Here is a 23,467-nt window from a genome sequence, read left to right as displayed (position 1 = left end):
TCTTAATTTTTTTTGCATTTAGTTTCAGTGGCTGTTCTAACATAACTATTCTGTATCCACATAATCCATACCATCTATGATTATTTATTTATTTATTTATTTATTTATTGAATTTGTATGCCGCCCATGTCCCCCAATGGGTGACTCTGGGCAACTCACAAATAAAACCAAAGGCCCAAAACCCATATATATACCTTTATCACATATCCCCTTACCTTTCTTTGTTCCAAGCTAAAAAGCCCCAAGTGCTGTGGTCTTTCCTTTTAGAAAAGAAGCCTCTGTCCCCTAATCATTTTGGTTGCTTTTTTGTATCATTTCTAACTCTATAATACCCTTTTTAAAATTTAGTGATTGGAATTGTACACAATACTCTGAGTGTGGTCTCCTCATACTCTTGTACAAGACATTATTATATCAGCAGTTTGTTTTCAATTCGCTTTCTATTGAAATTCCTGTCCTAAGAAGGGAATTTGGCTTTTACACAGTAATTGCACACAGGGTGGTATTTTCACTGAATAGAGTCAATCAAAACTTTAAGATCTTTTTCCTAATCAGTCACCACCGGTACCAATCCCATATGAAAGAGATATGTGAAAGCTGAGATTCCAAGAAATTAAATATTAGATCACATTTTACTTATTGCAAAATATAGAACAAAATGTATTAATTTTAATGCAATATTAATGGTGCCAGAACGCTACAGTCTGGACTGAGGTGCCCCTGTTAGAATTCCATCCAAGCTTATTTTTTCCCAAGAGAGCTCATTTCTTCTCTTTCCTCAATTTCATTTTTTTTTTTCCCCATTTTCAGACACTTGGTGCAGACACTTGAAAATGCTCACTCCTCACAAGCCTTTGTGGGTAATTTCTCTTTTTGCTTCCTGGCCCTATTTTTAAAATTTCATTTATGTGTATTGCTCTCAATTTGCTGATCGCATACTCTTATACAGAGATGGCGTGGTTTCGTCTATATAAGGTTTGGCAATTAGATGAAAGTGTGGATGTTTTATTTTGATACAACCCCCCCCCAAAAGGAACTTTCAAGCAACTGGGTCAGGTTATCTTTATTTGCTTAATCTGTGATTATATAGTTTATAGAAGTTATTATTTCAACTTCATTTAGCCTTTAATAATATGTATTACATTTATTTTTTTATTCTATTAATTTATAACATTTTGACTAAGGTCAAGCCTAATGCTAAGAAGTTGTTTTCTTAACCTTGGTTTACTGAATAAGCCTTAATTAGTTGCATTAAACCACATACTGAGTTTTAAATCACAGTAGTTGAATTCATAGAACCAAACTATAATAGTTGAATGCAATGTGTAATCTTACCGTAAGATTTTTTTTCCTGTTTTTCTAAGATGAATTTTTTCTGAGGTTCATTTATAGCCAATAAGCAATAAGACACAGCTATCAGCTTAAATATTTTCATTTGTTTATTCACATCATTAGTAATTATTAGGAAAGAATGCTGGATTTGATGATCTAGTCCTACAAGAGAATTCATAGAGGCTTTACAAAGATTACTATCAATGTTTGACCATTCAGAAAATACTGTGTGACTGTGATCCTATATGGAAGGCTTCTTTTCCAACAATATAAAACCAGACATATTGACTGGCTCCATACAAATCTTTAGGAATGCCTGAAAAATACTGATATGTGCTACCCAAAACATAGTAAAACATTAATTTTCCTCTTCTGAATCAATACTATATAGTTTTTTATATGTTTGTATGATTCAGTTATAAAAAACATATCCTATGCAGCAAGAGTACCAACAAATGTAATACCAAGAAGTAACTGAAGCCACTTAGTGACTTTTAGAGAACTCATCCAAATGGAATGTTCTCAACATTTGTGTCTTGTTTGATACAGTTCCAATGTTAGTATGGAAAAACCAAGGTTAGAGGTGGGGGGAAGGCTTGGTAAGTTGTGGCTGTCTGGTCAGTCTTCCTGAATCCCAGAAGCAAAGTGCTGAAATATTTGAAAGTTTCTGGTTTCAGTTTATAAATTTGTGGTCAGAATTGTGTATACAAGACATTACTCAGCAGACTTATCTTGAGCAACATAGTTTCAAAATTGTAATAAAGATATATAGTATTTAATGAAGATTATTAAAGAAGATTTTGAATTTATTTTTGGATTTATGTTTGTTAAATTTCATCAACAAAATATTGTAAAAAGAAAAAAAAGCATGTACAGTAGGTTTCCCCCCTGCCCTGAAAAGCTATTCACCAAAGTCTCCTCAATTAATATATTACACATATGAAGTCCCGACACCAGCCCCCTGAACAGAAAATTGGGAAGAAGGAACAGTATATTTGTGTTCAGGTATATTTGGGAAAGATATGTACTTGTTTTAGACTTTCCTTTCTGCAGTGTCCTTGACTCTGAGCCCTGCCACTTTACAACCCATTTGAGGTGGAAGACATTGTGAATGCACCATGTGCCACCCCTCTCCCTCCACATTGCCTTCACCAGCTGTGGACTAAGTGGCTGCACACTGGCATTATCCATTGCCAGCGAGCCTCTAAAACCTTCCTTCTGTTGGCCCTTAGGTTATCAAACTCTGAAGGGCTTGTAACCAACAAATCCTATTGCATAGCACTTGTCTGTTTTCTGATTCTGCCAATTCTCCTTGGGCTGGGCTGAGAAATATCAGCTGGAAAGTGGGCAATTTGGGATGGGGGGAGTGGGCAATTTAAAAAAAATGTAAATCACATTCCACCTGTTTTCCCAATAACTTCCTGCAGTTAGACTTCCCTGCGGTTTGTGATGTGGTACTGCTATCTTACTGCGGAGTCTTGCAATGGATGAGGATACATCAATACATCAACTGACTAACTTGATTTACCACATTTGCATCAAAGACTGGCATTCATAGTCAACAACATCACAGTCATTTCTCTATGTGGTAGACTTCAATGACTAGAATGCCACTCTTTGATAGAAATGTGGTGAATCAAATTAGTAAATAGGATAAAATCATTACGTGCATTGAAAGAAGCAAAAGAACAGAAGGCGTGGTTCCACTTTTGTTTTCCATGAGTGCAGCATATTGGTGGAAGTGATAGCATGTCAACAGCTTTTGTCATTTGGATGGACAAACATATTAGCTGCTCCTGATCGGCAGTATAACACTTTTCCATCCCACTGGGCTTTTTAAGCACCCTGATTGGCTCTTAGGCTGACATTATGATTTATGGAAGTGCTTAGGTACCTTATCCAAGACCATATCCTGAAGTTTTGGGTGATACCCTTTGGCTGACCGCAATATGTATATATCAGTTTTAGAAGAGAATCAGGTTTCTTTCCTTCTGTTTTGTGGGTGGAGGGTTTTTTTTCTTTTACATATTACAAATAGTATAGGCTTCCACTATAGTTTAAGTGTATTTTCTGCTCAATATGACAAGAAATTTAAATTGGTGAATACAGCGGGAGGGGACTCCAAGGACCAGAAATAAAGGAGGCATGGGAGACCTACTTGCCCCTCAGAATCAGTTTTTTTAGCATTGCACAAATCAGAGAGGTGATTACATTGCTGGTACACTATGGATAAGGAGCAGAAACAAAATTACTCTGCGCACTGCTTCATAACAAACCTGGAAAGTTTCACAGCGTACATGGATAATGAGGCATGCTGCAAAAAATGTTAATATTAAGTTTTAATAATGTTCTGTGTTCTGCAGTTTTTCCCTCTTGAATATGATATTCATTTATATAATTATTGAAAGCATGCTTTTTCCCTTCCCCTTCCTTTCAGATTGCTATCAAAGTTATGTTACGCACATATATATTGTGATTTGATTTCATATACAAACTTTTGAAATAGATTTGATAAAAGTCAGTTTAATGTGAGATATTAGAACAAAACACTTGCACACATCTATAAATGTTCAAAGCATTTGCAACAAGCACAGCAATTATCATGATGTCCTAATTACTCAGAAAAAAGTAGAGTATGTATCATTCACATTTGTAATGTTAATACTTCTTGAGGATAGACACAATTAGTTGGAAAGGAATTTATGACAATGTATTCATTCATATGTGACTGAATTATGCTTGTTTCCAAAAACAGACTTTGGTCTATGTAATATTTCATGCATACATACTCCTATTGTTCCATCAATTTCCTTGTAAATAATATTTAGAAAAAAGCACATATAAGAACATTGCATTTTTTAAAATGCTGTTTACCCTAACAGATGCATTGTGTACACATCTTGCATGCAGCTGTCTTTAATATATGTTGTTAGGGTTTGTTGGTTGGTTTGTTTTTTAATGCGCCACTTCCCAAATCTGTGCACAGATTTTTCAAATATATGTGGGTCTGTATGAAATTTTGGAGTAGAGTTGTAGTGCTTTGGGCAGAATTGTCATCTAAGCCCTGTCAGAGTCTTTATGGCTAAATAAGGCTACCCTGCTTAAAATCCATAGTACGTTTATTTTGTATTTCTAGAAAGTAAACATCCCCTTCCTAAAATGCTTAATGAATTAAGCTGAGTATGTGAAAATATTTTATTTAGTCAGTCGTTCTAATCACACTGGCCAAACTTCATTTTCTAGAAATGTACTATTCTGAATTGTAGTTCAGGATGGTTATAAATGCCTGAATCCCACTTAAATCCGCAGCGTGAAACACATTACAATCCATGCTAAAATGGGGGTACTTCATGCAAAGTTTTAGAAGATCATAACAGTAAGGCGCAAATGATACTGCATATATTTTGAACCTTCCTGGTTCCATTGCATGTTCATGTTTTCTGTGTGTACATTTTAACGTTTCCTATTTCTTTTTTCTGTCCATTAGCTTCATGTTCCATGGCCCTTTGGGATGACACCTTTTGAGCAATTCCTTTGCCGTTGTGTTCCTTTTATTCAGAAGGCATCTGTGGGAATCACTGTTCTTAATCTATGTGCTCTAAGTGTAGACAGGTAAGGAATATATTATTCCCTTCTGTGAATATTTTTCTTATATGAAAAATGATCAAGACAGTCCGTAACTGGAATGTTATGTGACCTGGAGCATTTTTTAAATGTTATTCGAGGTAAGTAGCTTATAGCTTAATTTTCAAATTTGGCTTCTCATCCTGTGCTGTGTTATTACACTATATGATTATTTTTCTCAGTAATAATAATACTTCATTGATTAGCCATAAGAGACCAAATTATTTCTCTAAGTAAACTATAACAAAGGAATGGGAATGAAATTATCAGTCACATTTTTGATCATATCATATTTAGGGCAGACCCAAAGTCCCCAGGGCCCCAAATATCTGGTTTTTGGATAAAATTGAAGGTCCACCTTAATTTAAATGTATTCCACCCCTTTAAAAATCCCTGATTCTTCAACCATTAGCAAAATGGCTGATTTTTCCCATTGGAGGAATTAATGGTTAGAGTGGATACCCTAGACTTTGCATGGCTAAAGCAACCATTTTGACTCTTAGCACACTTCAAAAACTTCAAAGTGTCTACAGTTTTAGTGACATCCATGTCAGTGATATCATGACATCACCATTCAAACCATTTATGGCCAGAGGCCAAGCAGAGAGGTGCAGCCATGGCTACAGGAAAATTGCCCTCTCTTGTTCTTAAGCTTCCAGGAGCAGGGCAAAGGAAGAATAACTATAACTGAAATGCCAGTCTTTGAGCTTGTATATATTTTGAAAGCATCTTGTGGCAACAAATGGTTATCAGAAGCTACTTTAGAGGTGTGTTATTATTATTTGTAGTAGTATCAGCACAAAATAAACACAAAATCGTTCCAATGTAATTATAAAATTGAGAGGTGTATTTAGCAAATATGTATTTCTTTCTCAGTGTGCCTATAGCTAGAAAGCCAAGGCAAAGATTTCATCCATTCATTTTTAAAAATTAAGATATGACATGGGTTGAAACAAAGGCCACAGCCTGGTCAATCAAAATTGTAAGAACTTCTGTGAGATAACTTGTAGATTGTTTGTCCATCCAATTCAGCATCATCTTGGATCAATATTAACTGGCTATATTCTCAGTGCTTCTCTGAGTATTTCAATAGCCCCTGGGTATTTTGAAGAATCTTGAAACGTGCCTGTTGTATTACACTTGTCTTGAAAACTCCAACTTTTATAAAGTACTGAAGCTGCCAATGTAAATTTCTGTATTTATTCTAGGTACCGAGCAGTTGCTTCCTGGAGTCGAGTTCAGGGAATTGGTGTCCCCTTGACTACAGCTATTGAAATTTTTAGTATTTGGATTCTTTCTTTCATCCTGGCTATTCCAGAAGCAATTGGTTTCACCACTGTTGAATTTTTTTATGGTGAAAAACGTCTCATATCCTGTATGCTATTAGCAAAGAACAGCTTCTTGAAAGTATGTACTCTATCAACAGTGTAAAATAATTTTGTTGTGATTATTATTTGTCTTTTAACCAGTAACAATGGGACAATTTAGAGAGGTAGGATTAGGAAAAAGTGGAAGGGTGGGGGGAAGGGTGGGGGTGTCTTGTGGGGCATGATAAATGACAAATTTATCAAAGGCTATTAGTCTTGAAGGTTCAGTGTTACCTATGGATTCACAGGTGGCGTGCCCCAAATATCAGTTGCAGATGGATGTGTGTGTGTGTGTGTGTGTGCACATGCACCTTTGGGTCAGTGGTGACTCCTGACAACTGGGTGGACTAGTCCCTGCAGTTTTCGGGGGAAGATTTTTGGAAGTTGTTTGCCCTTGCCTTGTTCCTAGGGCTGAGAGAGAGTGACTGGCCCAAAGTCACCCAGCTGGCTATACTACTTGCAGAAGAACAACTGGCTCAAAGTCACCCAGCCTCCAAATACTACTTGCAGAAGAATAACCATATGAGAAGGAATATATCCTATCTTCTGCTTGTGAGTATTCCAAAGGCATCTGGTTGTTAACTGTGAATAGCAACATGCTTGAATAGGACTGCAAAAATCTGGGCAAGTGCAAGTAGGATCTTAACCCCAACTTTGTTTCACTAGCAGTTTAACATTCCAGAAACTTGACCATTTCCAAACTAAGTTTTAATCAGAACATTGGCCTTTCCCCATTTGCACCTAACCATAATAGGAATATGGTCTGGCAGCATCTTTTTCTAATATTGCCTTCATCTTGTCTCCAGTCCATACCCAGACAGAGTTAAATCATCCGTAACTGTACCAGTGTGAATGTTTTTCTCCTTAAGCTGGCAATATCCAAGAGCAATTGCAGAGGGGTAAAGTCAAGTGACTATAAATGTGTGGGATCATTGTAGTGTTCATTGGCTGTCTCAGTCTGATGTGGACTCACAGTCTTCACACACTGATTCCTGGTTTCACTGTTGACTCCCTTAAGAGTTTGATGTAGCAGCCCACTAATCTATCAGAATTGTGTAATAACTGTAGATTCCTGAGCTTGCAGGTTTGACTTAGTTCTTTAACTCTTTGGCCTTTATTACTTCAGCAAAAGGCTGAAATATCGGAACACTAAAATGGTGGAACCAACTCCCCCACCCACGCTTTTGCCTTATGAAAAGAACATGTAGGAACCTGAAAGGTAGCATTTGTTCCTATATAGAACAAAATGCTGTTGGTGACTCATCTACTTTCATAATGTTATAGTATCTATATCTATCTATCTATCTATCTATCTATCTATCTATCTATCTATCTATCTATCTATCTATCTATCTATCATCTTTATCCAGCTTCGGCCATGACAGAAAGGTGTGAAGGGAATCTTATGTTAGGGTGTGTCTGTTTCCCGTGTTTGATGAGGCTTTTTTCCCTGACAAAGGGGTATAGGAGGAAAGAATAGGAAGAAGCCTAGAGGAGTCAGGCAGAGTCCTGCAGTTGCGCCTGTCCAGGTCCTGTTACAGTGTTGTGGTTGCAGGTGTTTTTTTTCTGCAAGCTGGGGATGTGCTAAAGAGAGAGGACAGCCAAAAAACTTAACCATTCTCTTTGCTGATCACATGCTGAATATGTATAATCCATATAGCTCCTCAAAACAGATTCTGTAAAGGCAGGACAGTATCTGGCAGGGATGACAGCTTTCAAACTGGCATAGTTTTATGCCAACTCAAGGATGGGTGGATAGTTCATTAATTCAGCAAAGGAGAAGGTTTCCATCTCTTCTGTCTTCAAGCTGCATTTCAGTAGCCCCATATGAAAACATTACACATTGCCTTAGATACTTTTTCTGGGTTTTTTTTCCTGAATCCCTGATAGCTTACATGAAAGAGTAGCATGCTTCAGTGGAAGCTTTTTAAACTTTAGCTTTCTGACCATTCCCTTCCCCCAAGACAATTTCTGCATGGATCATAATCACTTCTCTTCCATAGGGAAAAGAAACAGTAAGAGGGACTAAGTAGAAAAATCAGCTCGAAATAGTTAAATAGTTTCTTCCTCTGGCATTCCTCTTACAGCTGTTGGAAGTTTAACAAAACAAAGCATTGCAGAAAAGATAACTGGCTGCTTATAGCATGTAATTTGTTAAATCCTTAATGATTTCTCCTTCCCATTTTGCCCTAAGAAAAATAGCTAGTTCTCTTGCCTTTCCAAACATATTCAAACTTGTACAGTATTAAGTGGTTCCAAGAAATTACCTTTTCTTGTGTATTTTGGTGACAGCCAAATACACATATACAGATGTGTCTAAATGAAACAGAATCAAGTCCAGGAAGTTTTTAAATAAATGAATGAAGGCTAAGAGAATGATGCCAGACTTAAATTTGATATGTATTTTAGCAAATCTTTCAATAAATCATGTCAGTTAATATCAATAAAACTTCATGGTTCTTCATGGTTGATTCCTGTATGTTTTCTTAGAAAACACCTCATTATTTTTAAGTTCATCTTTCAAATGTTTGTTTTAGAATGTAAATCCCAAAAGGCCAAGTGCCTTAGGGAACATGGAAAAAGCACATTTCCTGGAGAAAACTATTTCCATGTGGACTTGTGTGCTGCAGACAAAAGGATGCCTGTGTCACTTATATCAAAGTACAAAATTGGGTTGTTGCAAGATCTGTGTAAGCTTTAACAGCAGTAATTCATCATTTGCAGATATCTTGATTTAGTTCTTAACTTAAAAATACCACATTTTAAATGCTAAATAAGATGGACTGTTCATATTTATAGCATTCATTTTTATTTAATACAGTGACATAATGCTAGTGGAGGGGAGTTTAGTCCAAACAAGATGTATCATTTTGGGAAGAAACTATTATATATCCTTTTGTTTGCAAATGTCTTCAGATTTTTGATCCTGTAAGTCTTTACTGATAGAGTCATTTAATTCTGCTTAAAAGTCTTGGGTTCTGTTCTATTGGAATTTATATTATAAACAGCATCAAATTTAGGGCTGGAAAAGACTGAATTTTTAATTACTGCCTTCCAAATAGACAGTAGTAGACAGGAGAGATCCATTTGTCTTATTGTAAGGCATCTTCATCTAAAAGTTGAAAAGGACCCGTCATCGTAATCATTGTAAAAATTTGCTCTTATTTTGTGCAAATGCTTTGCATGGCTGCGTTCAGCTGATGGTTGGGCTCTTTAAAGATAGAGATATAGTGTATTCCAGAGTAGTGTTAATCTTGTATGCAAAAGCAGTCCAAATAACAGCCGGCAGGCACGGGAACATTTGTGCAGTGAAGCTGCAGAGAAAGAGCAGCCATTTCTGCCATTACCACTGGTCACTTGCTATACAGGTTGGTCTGGAGATCAAGTCAACAACCTGGCAGATACAGGGAGAGAGAACTCAGATGGAAAGAATCAAAGATGAAGCAGTCTGATACAGTTTTGGATTACATACCATGCCCTTTCCAGTTATGAAGGCATACTAAATGTGTGCTTGCATAAGAGTATCCAAAATTCCAGAAAAAGCATTAATTTTCTGCTGTCATCTGCACTTAAGATGCTCTGTTATCATCTGCTGATAAGAGTATCTTCTCTGCATATGTACTGGGTTCAGTGCCCAGTTGAAGGAACTTCAGGAGCAGTCCGTTCTGCTAGAGTTACATTGGTGCAATTTACATGTAGATGTTGCTACCAGTTTCTGGAATCTAGATCAGAGAGCCTTCTTAGAAGAATCCATTTTGATCACATTATGCTAAATTTGCCCTGCTTTTAATATGAAACATCTCTTTAAAAATTTGCCTTTAGTTCTATTGTTGCTACATTTAACTAACCAAAACTGTCTCACAGACATTCTTACTGATTTCAATAGCATCATTTGTGAGAAAGACCATATTGGTTGGAAATTTTAGAAACTGTAGCCCTCATATATCTAGCAGGATCTGGTAAGGAAAGAAAGGGACAAATTCCTATTTTTTGTGTGCTGACTTCCACATGTAAACAGTGCCTATAATTGGGGGGGAAAAAGGAAATCATTATTTTATTAAGATTACATTAATTTACAGTAAAAGTTTAATCTGCAAATTCCAAAGCTAGCTCTTCTGTTTAGTTACAAATAAACAAAATAGCAGATTTCCGACTCCAAAGAGCCAAACATAATCCTTAGCTATTCACATTATGATATTCTAGTATGGGAACAAGTAAAATAGCTTGAGAATAAACAACTAAATGGGAAGAGGATGATAACAAAGAATCCCCTTTATACCGATCCCCCTCAATAACAAATAATTGGGAAATAAGAACTATTTCACTTGATATGTAAGTGTATGTTTGTATGTGTGCCTACTATTCATATATAGAAATGAGCAGAAAATGCATATATTGTATGTACGACTGGTTTTGTTGAAGATATTCGCTCAAACCACTGATAATACCCCTTCCTCCTGCCACACGATCAGCATACCATGCAAAGGGTTACATTCCAGGCAGGGGGTTAAAACAACCAGAGAATCAGAATAACTGTAAAGAGCAGGCTGTACTCCACATTTTCCAGACTAAGACATGTTTAAGTGGCCTCTTTCTGCTGGGTACATAAGCAAGACAGTTAATCTTTTTACTGATAGTAGGGCACAATTATACATAGAAGACATTCTTAACCGGGACCTTTTGGAATCAAAGCCATTCTTAAAAGCCTTAAAAGGTAGCAGACCAGGCTTTCTGCTGGACAGACAATCAGCATGACTCCTGGTGCTCTGTGATTTTAATACACAGATTAGGAAGCATTTAATCACTGGGATTTAAATGTCAGTTTTGATAATACTATGATGCCCACAAATAAACACAACACAAAGAAATGCCTTAATCACAAGTCAAGACAGATCCGAATCTAAGCACGCTTATTCTCTGCAAGAAAATTCTCTTATCTCTTCATCTCCAAAGAGATTTAATTGGTTGCTTAAGCGCCTTCCTTATTCATCTTCTCTCAGTTCAACCTGCTCCACGCTCCGTCCCTCAGTTTTACTTTATTTCTTCTTTTGTTTATACGGGGAATATATTTATGGTGAGATAGGGATATGTTGAGGAATTTGTAGCTGGGATATTACTGCATTTCCCCACCCGTGGGCCCTACTGTGTTGAAACTCCTGAGAGTTTTAATTCAGCAACATCTGGAGGGCCATAGGCTCCTTGGCTCTGGGTTAAGAAGGCTGTAGCACAGATCACAGTTGTTTGCTTACAAGTTATATAATAGTTCAGAGACTAACCTAACTGTAAGAAAGGCACTTAATGCTATTTTTCACAGATTGCTTCCACATAAAATATTAAGCAGGACTGCTTAACCATTGTCAAGCCTAGTTTGTACATGACACATAATGAGTGAGTACACAATAAGCCAAAAGCAACCATGTTAGGACTTAGTGCATTATGTGAACCCAGCCACTCTCTTCAGCTCAAGAAATTACAGTTATGACTATTTATGAATGTCTGGTACAGGGTGATAATTTTGTTTGGAAAAGGAATGTCCTAATGAGGGGAGCCAGGAAAATGATCTTGGAGAAGGAGTCCAGAGGACATTAGGAAAACAGGTGCAGAAGAAACCTGTGTTTATGCCCAGACAGGCAGGTCATACAAAGAAACTCAGGCTAGCCCCTCCCTGACTCCCTGGAGTATAAGAGGGAGGAAGGGAAGACCTAGGCAGACTTGCAAGATTTTGTTACTAAAGCCTATCACATTGAAGTGTAATCTTCCTGTGGATTTAGCTTCCTTATGTAGCCCTAGTTGTAGGACTGACACTGACCTCCTAGTCTTTGGTCTTACCATCTTGAAGAATAATTACTGCCTGTAAAAAACAGTTGAGAAAACCAACATTTTAGTGGAGTTGTTATTGAACAGTATCATATTAAAATATAACACCAATATTAGTAGTGTATCTTTCTATATCTTACTCGTGCAATAGAAAAGTTATCTAAGTTAACAATTGGTTAAAATTACCCATTAAAGGGGTTACGGTCATTAATCATTTGTATTTAATGTAGAAATGGAAATTATATTATGGCTGAACTTATATTATTTCTGAACTGATTGATTTGTTACATTTGTATCCCACTTTTTCTCTGGGAGTTCAAGGTGTCCTACGTGGAGAACTTCCACTAGTTTTATTCTCACAACAATCCTGTAAATAGGCTGAGCTGAGAGAAAGTGACTTGATGGTTAAATGGGACTTACATTTGGATCTCTCTGGTCCCAATTTAACACCTTTAATCACTACACCACACTGCACTGGATCTTTCATGCAAATCAACAATATATTCCTGAAAAGCAGGGAGACATATATATTTAACACTAAAATGTGTCCAACATTATGTATTCTGCTTGTGCAGTGATCTGGTTGTCTGTCTGTGTGTGTGGACAGACTGGGTGTGCGTATTATGTGTATGAGAGGGGGAAATTGAGGGTTGTGCAATTATCAAAAATAGGGAATAGAGGGAGGAAGACTTGGTTACAACCCTATTTATAGATATTTTGGAGCTCATCTTTTCTGAATACAGTGGGACTTCAAAAAAATAGATATGCAAATCTTTGGATTGTAAGGCTGTTACTCAACAAAGAGTAATCTGGAAGTATGTTTAATGAATTCAATTTATTTTAGTTCTAAGTAAATATTGTACTGGATTGCGCTGTTTTTTTATGCAAAGATGTGGTTAGGCCTTCTTTTCTGAAAATGTTCTGAAAATGTGTTAGAAAGATTTACTATGAACCATTAATAATACAATGTAATTCCATTATGACTTCAGATTAAATCCCCCTCCCATTATTTCATTTTGTTTCTGACAAATGTATTAGAAAAATATATATGCAAAAAAGTCTATTTTAGTGCATGTTTATTCTGCCTATTATCCAGGAGATAAATGTCTAACAACTTTTGTGAGATAATTCTACTGATATAACTGGCCAAAGCCCATTTATTTAGGAACAGGAGGTGTACGATGTAGCACTTCAGGCAGTAGAATGTCTTAATCCTGTATGTTGGGGAATGGTCATTTTCAAGTCAACAGCAGAGATGGAAATATTTTCTTAACAGTTTCTGATTGTGATCATTTTTGTGGTCAGATTTATGCCAGTTACTATTTTGCGTAAAGCAGTTTTCTCAGCATGGCATCCTCCAAGCTGTGAGGTGAGAACCAACCCCAAAATTCTCCAAACAGGATAGCTATTGCTGTGAATCCTGAGAATTGAAGTCCACAGATTTGGAGGCTTCCAGATGAGAAGGCTGGTGTAGAATCTAGCCTGCACATTCTACGGAAATCACAGAATGACATTGCAAGTTACTGAGCAACAACTTGTCACATTTGATGTCTTTGCAGTTTTATGCAAAAGCAAAAGACTGGTGGCTCTTTGGTTTCTATTTCTGCATGCCACTTGCTTGCACGGCATTCTTTTATACCCTGATGACCTGTGAAATGTTAAACAGGAGGAAGAGTAGTTTGAGAATTGCTCTTAGTGAACATCTTAAGCAGGTAAGGAGAAAGCACTTTTAACATGCATTTCCACTCACTGTGATTAAAGCGTTATCCTGCTAAACCTTTGATCTCAATAAAATGCATTCTGAGGACAGATAGTATAGCTAAAGCTGAGTTTTGACTTAAAGGTATTGATTCAAGTGTATTTGGGTAATCATAGAACATTAGGGCAATTTAGAGTGCAAGCAAATAGTGCAGGTAACCTGTTTGTTTGTTTGTTTATTTAATTTATATGCCACCCATCTCATTGTATAAGGGACTCTGGGAGGCTTACAAAGAGTTAAGAATTTGTTATAGAGTTCAAATTATTTCCTTATCAAAGTAAGTATGACCTTTTTGTTCACTCTCATTATGTAAGAACCTTCTTTGACCTAATCCCCACTATATGTGTTGGATCTCAGCTGCCAATCATTTATTTATTTATTTGATGCTGCCCAACTCCAAAGGACTCTGGACAGTTTACAATACACCAGAACAGTATAAAAACAGTGAAGCAGATGCAAGCAACAACACAACAAGAAGACTAAGGCAAAGAAAAAGAAGAGCAAAAATGGCGAGCCTGGCGAGCCCCAAAACATGCTACCACAGCAAGTGTGTCCAAAGCCTGGGAGAACAGCCAGGTCTTTATGGCTCTTCAGAATGCCAAAAGAGGGGGAGCCATCCAGGACCAATTTTTCTAATATTTTATTATCAATGTTATCTAGCTCAAAGAGAATTCTTTATATTGATTTTTTCCCCTATTGTTCTATCATTGTAAAACCACTGGGTTTCTCAAGGGTCTCAATTTAACTCCAGTTTAATTGTATTATTTAGACCAAATTCATGAATTTTTGATATCAAGTTGAAGAAAAAGATGAATTCTCTTTGAAATTTTAGGGGATTACAGCACCACAAAGTTTGATAACCTATGACTTTTGGTGCTGATGTGGCTTGCCATATTTTTTAAGCTTTGTTGAAATAACACATGCTTTTAAAAGCATGTGGATATGGTCTGATCACTAACTATTTGGCTATTTGTTATTTTGAAGTGCTGACATGTTGAATTATGTTGAAACTGGTTGTTGTCTAATTTAAATACCAGCTCTGCTTCTGTGTGGCCCTCAAAAAAAGATGTCAGTGCTTTTAAGAGTGATAGTAACTTTAATAAATAGAATGCAGCAGAGATCCTAAACTTGTGTAAGGTCCAAAGTCATCTTCATAATTTTTGAAGTATAGGCAATAATTTTCTTGGATACTTTTTTAATTGTAATTTTTCTGTCACACGTGTGAATGTATGAATTTTGACAAGTTATTAGAAACAAATGCACCTTTTTTTCTTGCCTATTGCTAATTTGGGTAACTTCCATATTTTCCTCCTCAGCTGCTTCATGTTTGCCTTGGCCTATGTTTGCAGATCATTGTCTTTTTTCCCCCCATAGCGCCGAGAAGTTGCTAAAACCGTTTTCTGCTTAGTTGTGATTTTTGCTCTTTGCTGGTTTCCTCTGCATCTGAGCCGGATACTGAGGTCAATGCTGTATTACGAACATGACCCCAATAGATGTGAATTACTCAGGTACTATTTTAATTTGAGATACTATTTAAATTGATGAGAGATGAATGCAGGAACACAAAAGGTGAATTAGCATCAATAAAGAACATTTCATTATTTATATTTTACACAAATATTTATATACTGCCTACTAATGAATTCTGGGCTGCTTGTGATTATAAAAACATGACCATTTAATCACATAAAAGCATAATCAATGCTGCTTAGCAATTAGTAGTTGCTCCCTGATACTGCTGGTTGCCTTATTTAAGGTTCTCTTCTCCAAAGGATCTGCAGAAAAGCCCCCTTTTTATTGCTTTCCTAAATGCTAGCTGGGAGCTATCTTCACCTGTGGGAGCAAACTGTTCCTAAAGGAATGGGAATCCAAACTACTTCTTAGCTAACACATATAACATGAGCAGATTCCACCTGGAATAGATGGTCCCAGAGGTAACAGTTGAGCCAAAAACGGCTTTATAGATGATAACCAGCATCTTGAATTGCGCCCAGAAGCTTACTGGCAATCAAAGCAGCTTCTGCAGCACAGGTGTTGTTCTATTGAACTGGCTTCCACCAGGCCACAGGCAGGCAACTACATTCTATAACTTTTGGGTCATCTTTAAGGGCAGCTCCATGTAAAGTTAATTGAAGTAGTCTAACCAGGAAATATCAGGGGTGTGACTCACTGTAGCCAGTGTTCCTGTTCCAGAAGGGTCACAACTGTGGACATCCAAATTTGGCCGAGGTCTCTTCTGCCCAGTGTCCAGTTGCTGCTCTTATCAGGAGCCATGTATTAGGACAAACCCCAGCTGGCTCACTGGCTTCTTCAAGGGAAGTACAACCCCATCAGAGCCAGAGATGTAATTACCTTTGTATATCAAGATTTCTTTTCTTTTTTTTCTTTTCTTTGTATCTTTAAAAAAGCAAATAATGGAGATTTTGGCACTTAGCCCAGAGATTCCCCCTCCTGAAAAATCTTTAAAATTCTTTTCCTTATTGTTAAAAATAGCTTACTGTGTATATCAATGATATACTGAACACTAACTGTATAATTTCAATAACTTATAAATTAATTAATATAAGAATAAATATGACTATTCAGTCCTTCTACTGTTTTTGTTTATCTCCACTTTCTCCTTAAATAGGGGTGCGAGACTTCTTGTGAGGCTGCAATTGCATTTGATTTTTAAGCAATGTTCTGGGGCCACTTTCCAAAAGGTGGGCAAGGCTGGGACAAAAATTAAACTTGATTTAAATTTAAATTACATTTTACAAATTAATTGTACAGTTAATGCAATTATGCCTCATGTATTTAATAGCTTCCCCCTTCTTGCACATTAAAATTCAGCAGCTACCTTGGGGATGGCTAAAGGGTGGTGTTCCCAAGGATTCAGGGGCCAAAGCTACAGGTTGTGCACCTTGGCCTTATAATATTGTGTTACCTGTTTTTTGAAGCAAGTGAGAAGTCAGTTGCCTTCCAGCATTCCAGTAATTATCCATGCAATCTTATAATCAACCTCAATTGGGCTTACTCCAAAGTAACTGGAAAGAAGGATAGTAATCTTTAGGGTCTATTTCTTCTTGATTATCTTAATTATACACCATCATTTTTCCTGTCACGGTCACATTATCTTTCAAACAGCTCCAGAGTACTAAGTTTAATAACCCAGGGTTTTGTCTTATGCTTCTGTTCATTTTTAAATGCTCTATCTTTTGAACCATGGGCTCTATAGTCCTAATTCTCCATAGCTGACAGCTAAGCACTTCCAATTCTGTTACTCATTTTTACCTGAGGCACTTGAAGAAGATACAGCTATGGCATCAGAATTGCACAGAGTTATAATGTCTGAGGAATACTTTTCCACCATTACATGGTTGTAACATTTTCCATTCTGTTTTTGATCCTAGCTTTTTGTTGACTTTGGATTATATCAGCCTTAATCTAGCAACCATAAATTCTTGCATAAATCCCATAGCACTCTATTTTGTGAGCAAGAAGTTCAAAAACTGTTTCCAGGTAAGAACTATAAAGATGCATGAAATTAAACCTATCAAAAGTAATATTGAGGAATAAAATGTGAAAGATGAGTATAAAAGAATATTATTCAGTCCTTTTCCAAGCTGATCACATGTTTTGAAGTATTGATGTTTGAATTATAGAACCAGCTTTCTGCCTAAATAAACATTTGCCTGAATGCTTTATGGCAGCCTTCCCCAACTTTCTTCCCTTCATTATGTTGCACTTTGAGAATTTCCAGTATTTTGTCATGGTAGCTGGCAATTCTGAGGCTTTGTCTGATACATCTGGAAAGTATTGGGCAGGGCTATTATTATGGTCTGATGTAATTACACCTTAGATTATTCTGATAAGCATTTAACACAGTTTAGCCATAAGCCTGTCTAGTTTTAGACAGATGAAGAGTTATATTAAGGTTTATTCCAGAAACAGTTGGGGTTGTACCATTTTTACTAGCACCATGGGCTGTTTCAGTCATCACTAATGCTGATGCAGCTAATTACAGAAAATAAATAGGCTGGTTCTTGGTTGGTTCTTCAATAATTATACATAACCTCAGAACTAAAAACTTGAATGTCTCCATTTCAGACTATAGTTCAGATGGAGATGACAATCATCAGTGGAAGGTTGCCCAAAGGGGGAGGGGTATCAAGGCTAGTCAGAAAGTGCCAGAGGGAGAGAAGCTCAAGAATTGTTATGTTGTACTAAACTCAGTATAATTCAGTCGGCTCTTGCTACTTCTTTCATAATTTAGTCCACTTGACTTGCTTGCTTTTAAGAGAAGAGAGGACTAGCTGAAATACCAATCATATATTTGTTTCTAACAGCCCCTGTTAAAAGGAGCCATATTTTTCCATCAATTTCAAATCTCTTTTCCAAGTTTCATGGTTTTCTAGTCTAGTTAAGCTGGAAGTATGTACAGTAAAACAAAAGAAGTACATTATCTGTATACATTTAACTACATATTAGTCACAGTTTAGCAAAGAATTGAGTACACTTAAGAGTAAATTAACCCCATATTCTATTCAGATACTACACCTTTCTACATTTTTGAAGTGTAATTTCACTCAGGCCTAATTCTATTTTCTTCACTCTGGAGACTTCTGTTCTCCACTGAAGATGGAAAGTGACCCTTCAAGAAATTAAATTAACCAACCAACAAACCAGTAATGTGGAGTCCTTGGGGTTCTCTGAGCTTGGTTGTTTTCTTGCAGACGTTTCATTACCCATATAGGTAACATCTAGACGGGTAATGAAATGTCTGCAAGAGAACAACCAAGCTCAGAGAACCCCAAGGACTCCACAGTTCAACCCTGAACTACATATATTCTCTTCTATTGAAACCGGTAATGTTTGAAAACTTTTCTCTTGCCAGTCATGCCTCTGCTGTATTTGTCATCGGACAGGAGGTCAGATATCATCTGTTCCTATGAATGGAACAAGCATTCAGTGGAAAACTAATGAACTGAACAACCACAACACAGAACGGAGCATCCACAAGGACAGCTTAAACTGAGATTTGGCAAAAACTGTGCTTCAGAATTTAAGGAAAAGACAACATAAATGATATCTAGGATTCAACAGACTTATTTATTTGGAAGCTCTGTGCTCTAGCACTTAATTCCAAAGATGACCAAAAAGAACAGATGTGCATAAATGAATTCCTAAATGGATTCCAAATGGTGCCATGGAAGGTTCTTTTTCTTATAAAGATTTTCGCCTCTTGGCCAAAGCAAGAAGAATCAACCCAATACCCTACAGAGTGTTCACAGATTTCAGCCAGAACTTCTAGCTGTATGTTATGTTGCATATTCTGTTGTATCATTTTAATTTTATAATCATATGGAATTTCCATTTCCAAGAATTGCAAAAAAGTGGGACCTGCAGCTACTCTATAATGACACCATTCTTTTGTCAGGAAATAGTTTAGTTAGTCTATTTCATGTTTAGAAGCATGTTCAACAGAAAACATTTTTATCACTATAATATATATGTTAGATTAGATCTAAGCAGCATTTTATGTGTTGTAATGTAAGAAATGAGACATAACTTGGACAATTATCTTTTGTGGTGTTTTGCCAATCACTGGTTTATGGGTACAGTTATAATATTAGGACTTAACATTTAGGACATAAAATTATGTGCAAAAGGTACAGCAGTGCATTAGCAGACACATTTTAAATGAATCATATGCAGTTACAGTATCACCAAAATACATGTTCTCTGTGAATATACCTTTCAAGAGCTATTCATATTTCTCCTTGGCAAATGATTCCACTGTTGAACTGTGCTTACTTTTTGTAACATTCACCTGGAGTCTGTCTTCCTACAACTTAAGGCCATTTGCCATATCCAGCATTCAATTGTGTGATGCCCCTTCAGGTATTTAAAAAATGCTTTTAAATCTCCCCTCAGACTTTTCAAGGCCAGACATACCCACTCCCTCCCATTTCTTCTCAAAAGACCTAAGTTTACTTGTTATCCTCCTCTGCATCTTTTTCAGTTTCTCTGATTTTTTTTATCCTAAAATGTGGTGCTCAGAACTGGACACAGTACTTGAGGCTGGGACTAATTTTTTACATTTGCAAATTTAAATGGGAGTGTATCAACATGAAAACAAATTACATATGATCTTGTTACCAAAAAATTGTGGAAAATGGCAATGTGTGTAAAAACACTTTTAAGTTTTAAGTTCTATTTCATAAAAATGCTACATTTGCAATTGTTAGTGATATACCTTAGACTGATAATTCTGGCATTCTGATAATCCTAAAACATAAACCTCTATTTATGGTGGGCAGAACCAAGAAGTGAACCATTGTCTCTCTTTTTGGCACCCCTTTTTCCTCTTTTGCTTGGACATTCCCCCCGCCCCCCTCATTTCTCTTTCTTTTGATACCACAATATGCTGCCAAGGAATGGAGAGATCCATTGTCCAGAGTTCTGACTTAGTCTCTTTCAAAGGTCTGCTGAAATTAGTCTGAGAACTTCATATGGCCTGAATATCAGCCAAACATTCTTTGTAGTTCATTTTGGAGAAAAAGAATTTTACAGAAGGACTTCTACAATAAATCACATAGCACTTACGTGCACTTTTAGAAATCATTCTCTAACAGAACGTCACAAATAATTGCTGCCTGGGTAAATGAGTATAAAAAAACTCTCAGGAGTCTAACTGAATTTCTCATAGGAGTGCATTGAACAGGATGTTCTATTTTAGTTAAATTAGTCAGGGTGAAGACTATAGGGATGAACAAATATGTTGGTTTTGACTTTATTCTGTTTCTAGCTTTCCTAGTCTTAATTTTTTTTCATCCTATTTCACATCAGATTGATAATTTTGTTTTTTAAAAGTTTGGATGAAAATTCATTTATAAATTTATGAACATCTCTCACAACAGACTTATTATATATAATTTGTGGGTGCCTAGAGAAAGCTGGACTGTTTGAATGAATAGCAAAGAGGTGCTCTGTGTTCACACAGGGTCCAGAACACTTCTGAATAATTTTTCAAAGCTCTTCATAGAAATAATTAATATTTGGACTGAGCCGAGACAAATCCCAGTGAATTCAAATTTTGTTACCTGTTATGAATGGGTAGCTCAGCAAATGACAGCACCCAGCTTGGCTGCTCTTGGCTGCTCTTGAAATCTTAAGCAGGTCCATTCTGGTTAGTTGGATGGAGATCGATAGGAAATACCACGACTGTAGGCTAGATGGGGTAGTTAAGAAAACACTCTGGAAGAAGTTAATAACAAACCATTTCTCTACTGCTGTCAAAGAAGGCTGTATGGGCCTTTTTTTTTTTTTTTAATCTGTTGAATTGTGTCTGATTCTCAGAGATTGCCTGGACAAGTCCCTGCAGTTTTCTTGGCAAGGTTTTTCAGAAGTGGTTTGCCACTGCCTCCTTCCTAGGGCTGAGACAGAGGGAGTGGCCAAGGTCATCCAGCTGGCTTCATGCTTAGGCAGGACTACAACTCACAGTCTCCTGGCTTCTAGCTTGATGCCTTAACCACTACACCAAACTGGCTCTCATATGGGCCGTTAGACGTAGCCAATTCAAGGGAATCTTTACTTTTTTAACAAGTAAATAACAGTATAATTCTTTGTCCCTTGGAGTGCCTGATGGACAGTAGGATACCTGGTTCTTTCTCCTAGTGGTTCCAGTTTTAGAGGCAAGAAGCTTTTATTAACTTTATTCTTTCCTCTGATATTCAGAGCCACTGTGTCCAGTGCTGGAAACTCTGTGTTGGGAAGGTCTCGAAGTAAAGGACAGGATGGAATGGGAGGGTATGATCTATAGATTTCAGAAAAGTTTTAGAACAATGAAATTCTACTACTGCTCCAAGTGAGTATCCAGTTACTGAGTATTGGTCCTAATGCACTGTAACAATGATGCGCTCTTCCTGTTTTTAGTTTATTTCATTAAAAAGATTGGAGCTCTCTATCAGAGTACCCTGAGAAACTGGTCAAATTGCTCCATTGTGTTAACTTTAATGGGAAGGACAAGCGAATATTAAGAATTGCAGCCAATATGCTTTTTAATTACATGCTGAGCTAAGATTAGTCCAACTATTATTCTCTTTTCTCTATAGTGCTCAGTTTTAGGTAACTTTTGGCATATCTCAATGTTCAGAATTCCTCTGCAGCAATTATAACTTAAGTAGGTCTTTGACACTGGTAATGTGGCAATTGAGAGGTTCTAAATGATTTGTGATCAGTTTTATTCATTGAATTCATACATGATGCTTCAAGTATCTTCTTGGAGAAATTAAAATCATAAATATAGTAAAAATGTGAAATGTGAATCCATATAAGTAATTATAATCCAAAATGAGTTCTTTATTATTATCATAATGTCTACAGTGTGGCCCTTATAGGTAGCATTTTATTTCCCAGTAAAATGAATTGCTTAGAGCAACACAACTCACAATATACTGGCTGCAGAATATTATCAGCCAATTTATGATGTCTGCTATACCTAAGTTGGCAAAGTCACCATGTGGCTCTGAATCTTCAGCAATTTCAAATAGATTCCACTGGGTGCATAATTACAAGGCCAAATGCAAAGTTACATTTGGAAAACAATTACACCCATTTTCATATAGAAGATAATATTGTAATTTGTATATATAAAATGTCTGTGTGAATGTCTATGAGTATTTTGGTACATACTTCTGATAGCTTCCTTCTGTTTATATACATATTTCTTGTTTTCAAATAAAATGTAATACGTTGACATTGCTCTATAATAAAACAGAAGAGCATTCTGTGAGTGATTTTTTTCCCCATGTTTCTACACAGAGAAACAATAGAAATACAGAAATTTTTATAACTTAGGAATTTCTGATATATCTCCATGTGTGCTTGTGTGTATGTATGTATGTATGCAATAATACAAGAAAGCAAGGTAACAATCTAGTTTCCTTAGAGAGGCATTTATATCCCTGATCATCTTGAGCAGATGAAATCTTAACTGAAAATACAAGTATTTTGTTTTTAGTTCCCCTTCCAAATATTCTACGAGTCTGTGTTTTGAAACATAGTCACAAGCAACCCCTAAAATGAAAGTTTTTCTTTATTATACCTATAATGTTTAATTTTAAAAATAGTAATTTTTCTTTACTATTTTCCAATCTATGTTGATAATATGCTCAGTCTGAGGGACTGATATTTTACTCTCAGCTGTTTAACAAATAAAATAAAAAGGTAGCAACAAATAAAAGGTTCTCCTTCCTCTAAATCTGATTATTGAAAAAGAAGACTTGAGGAAAAATCAGAAGATGGGTTGGATGTGAAGGACCTTGGGAGCTTGTTTCGGGTGAACATCATAATTTTCCAGATTCAACATATTCCCAAATACATTCTTTTCTCAAATCTGAGCATAGGTCACCTTTCCTGAGCTATTATTTTGTACCTGGCTTCATTTGGCTTGCTTTTAAGTAAAAATAATACAAATGATGCAAGATAAAAATAATACAAAGCATGCAGGGTTAAAATAATGTATGTAAGAACATAAATGGAAGAACAGTGATCTAAAAATAAAAGTTGATTGATCCATACAGAA

The 23,467-nt window shown here is 36.4% G+C and overlaps 1 protein-coding gene across 1 annotated transcript in view; it reads left to right on the top strand.

Moving 5' to 3' along the window:
- The window catches only part of EDNRA (endothelin receptor type A), a 35,102-nt gene extending 12,432 nt beyond the window's left edge, over positions 1-22,670 (top strand). The window contains exons 3-8 of the mRNA XM_007426417.3: positions 4,820-4,944; positions 6,165-6,363; positions 13,700-13,852; positions 15,274-15,407; positions 17,292-17,400; positions 18,776-22,670. Coding sequence (XP_007426479.1) covers positions 4,820-4,944; positions 6,165-6,363; positions 13,700-13,852; positions 15,274-15,407; positions 17,292-17,400; positions 18,776-18,916 — 861 coding nt within the window. The 3' untranslated portion in view covers positions 18,917-22,670. The remainder of the gene's footprint in view (positions 1-4,819; positions 4,945-6,164; positions 6,364-13,699; positions 13,853-15,273; positions 15,408-17,291; positions 17,401-18,775) is intronic.
- Positions 22,671-23,467: the final 797 nt, after the last annotated feature.

The sequence above is a fragment of the Python bivittatus genome, unplaced genomic scaffold (genome assembly GCF_059951505.1).
Source record: "Python bivittatus isolate LINGU-HERP-01145 unplaced genomic scaffold, Pbiv_v1 ctg000070_np1212, whole genome shotgun sequence".
Classification (NCBI taxonomy): domain Eukaryota; kingdom Metazoa; phylum Chordata; class Lepidosauria; order Squamata; family Pythonidae; genus Python; species Python bivittatus.
This window is presented reverse-complemented; position numbering and strand designations above follow the sequence as displayed.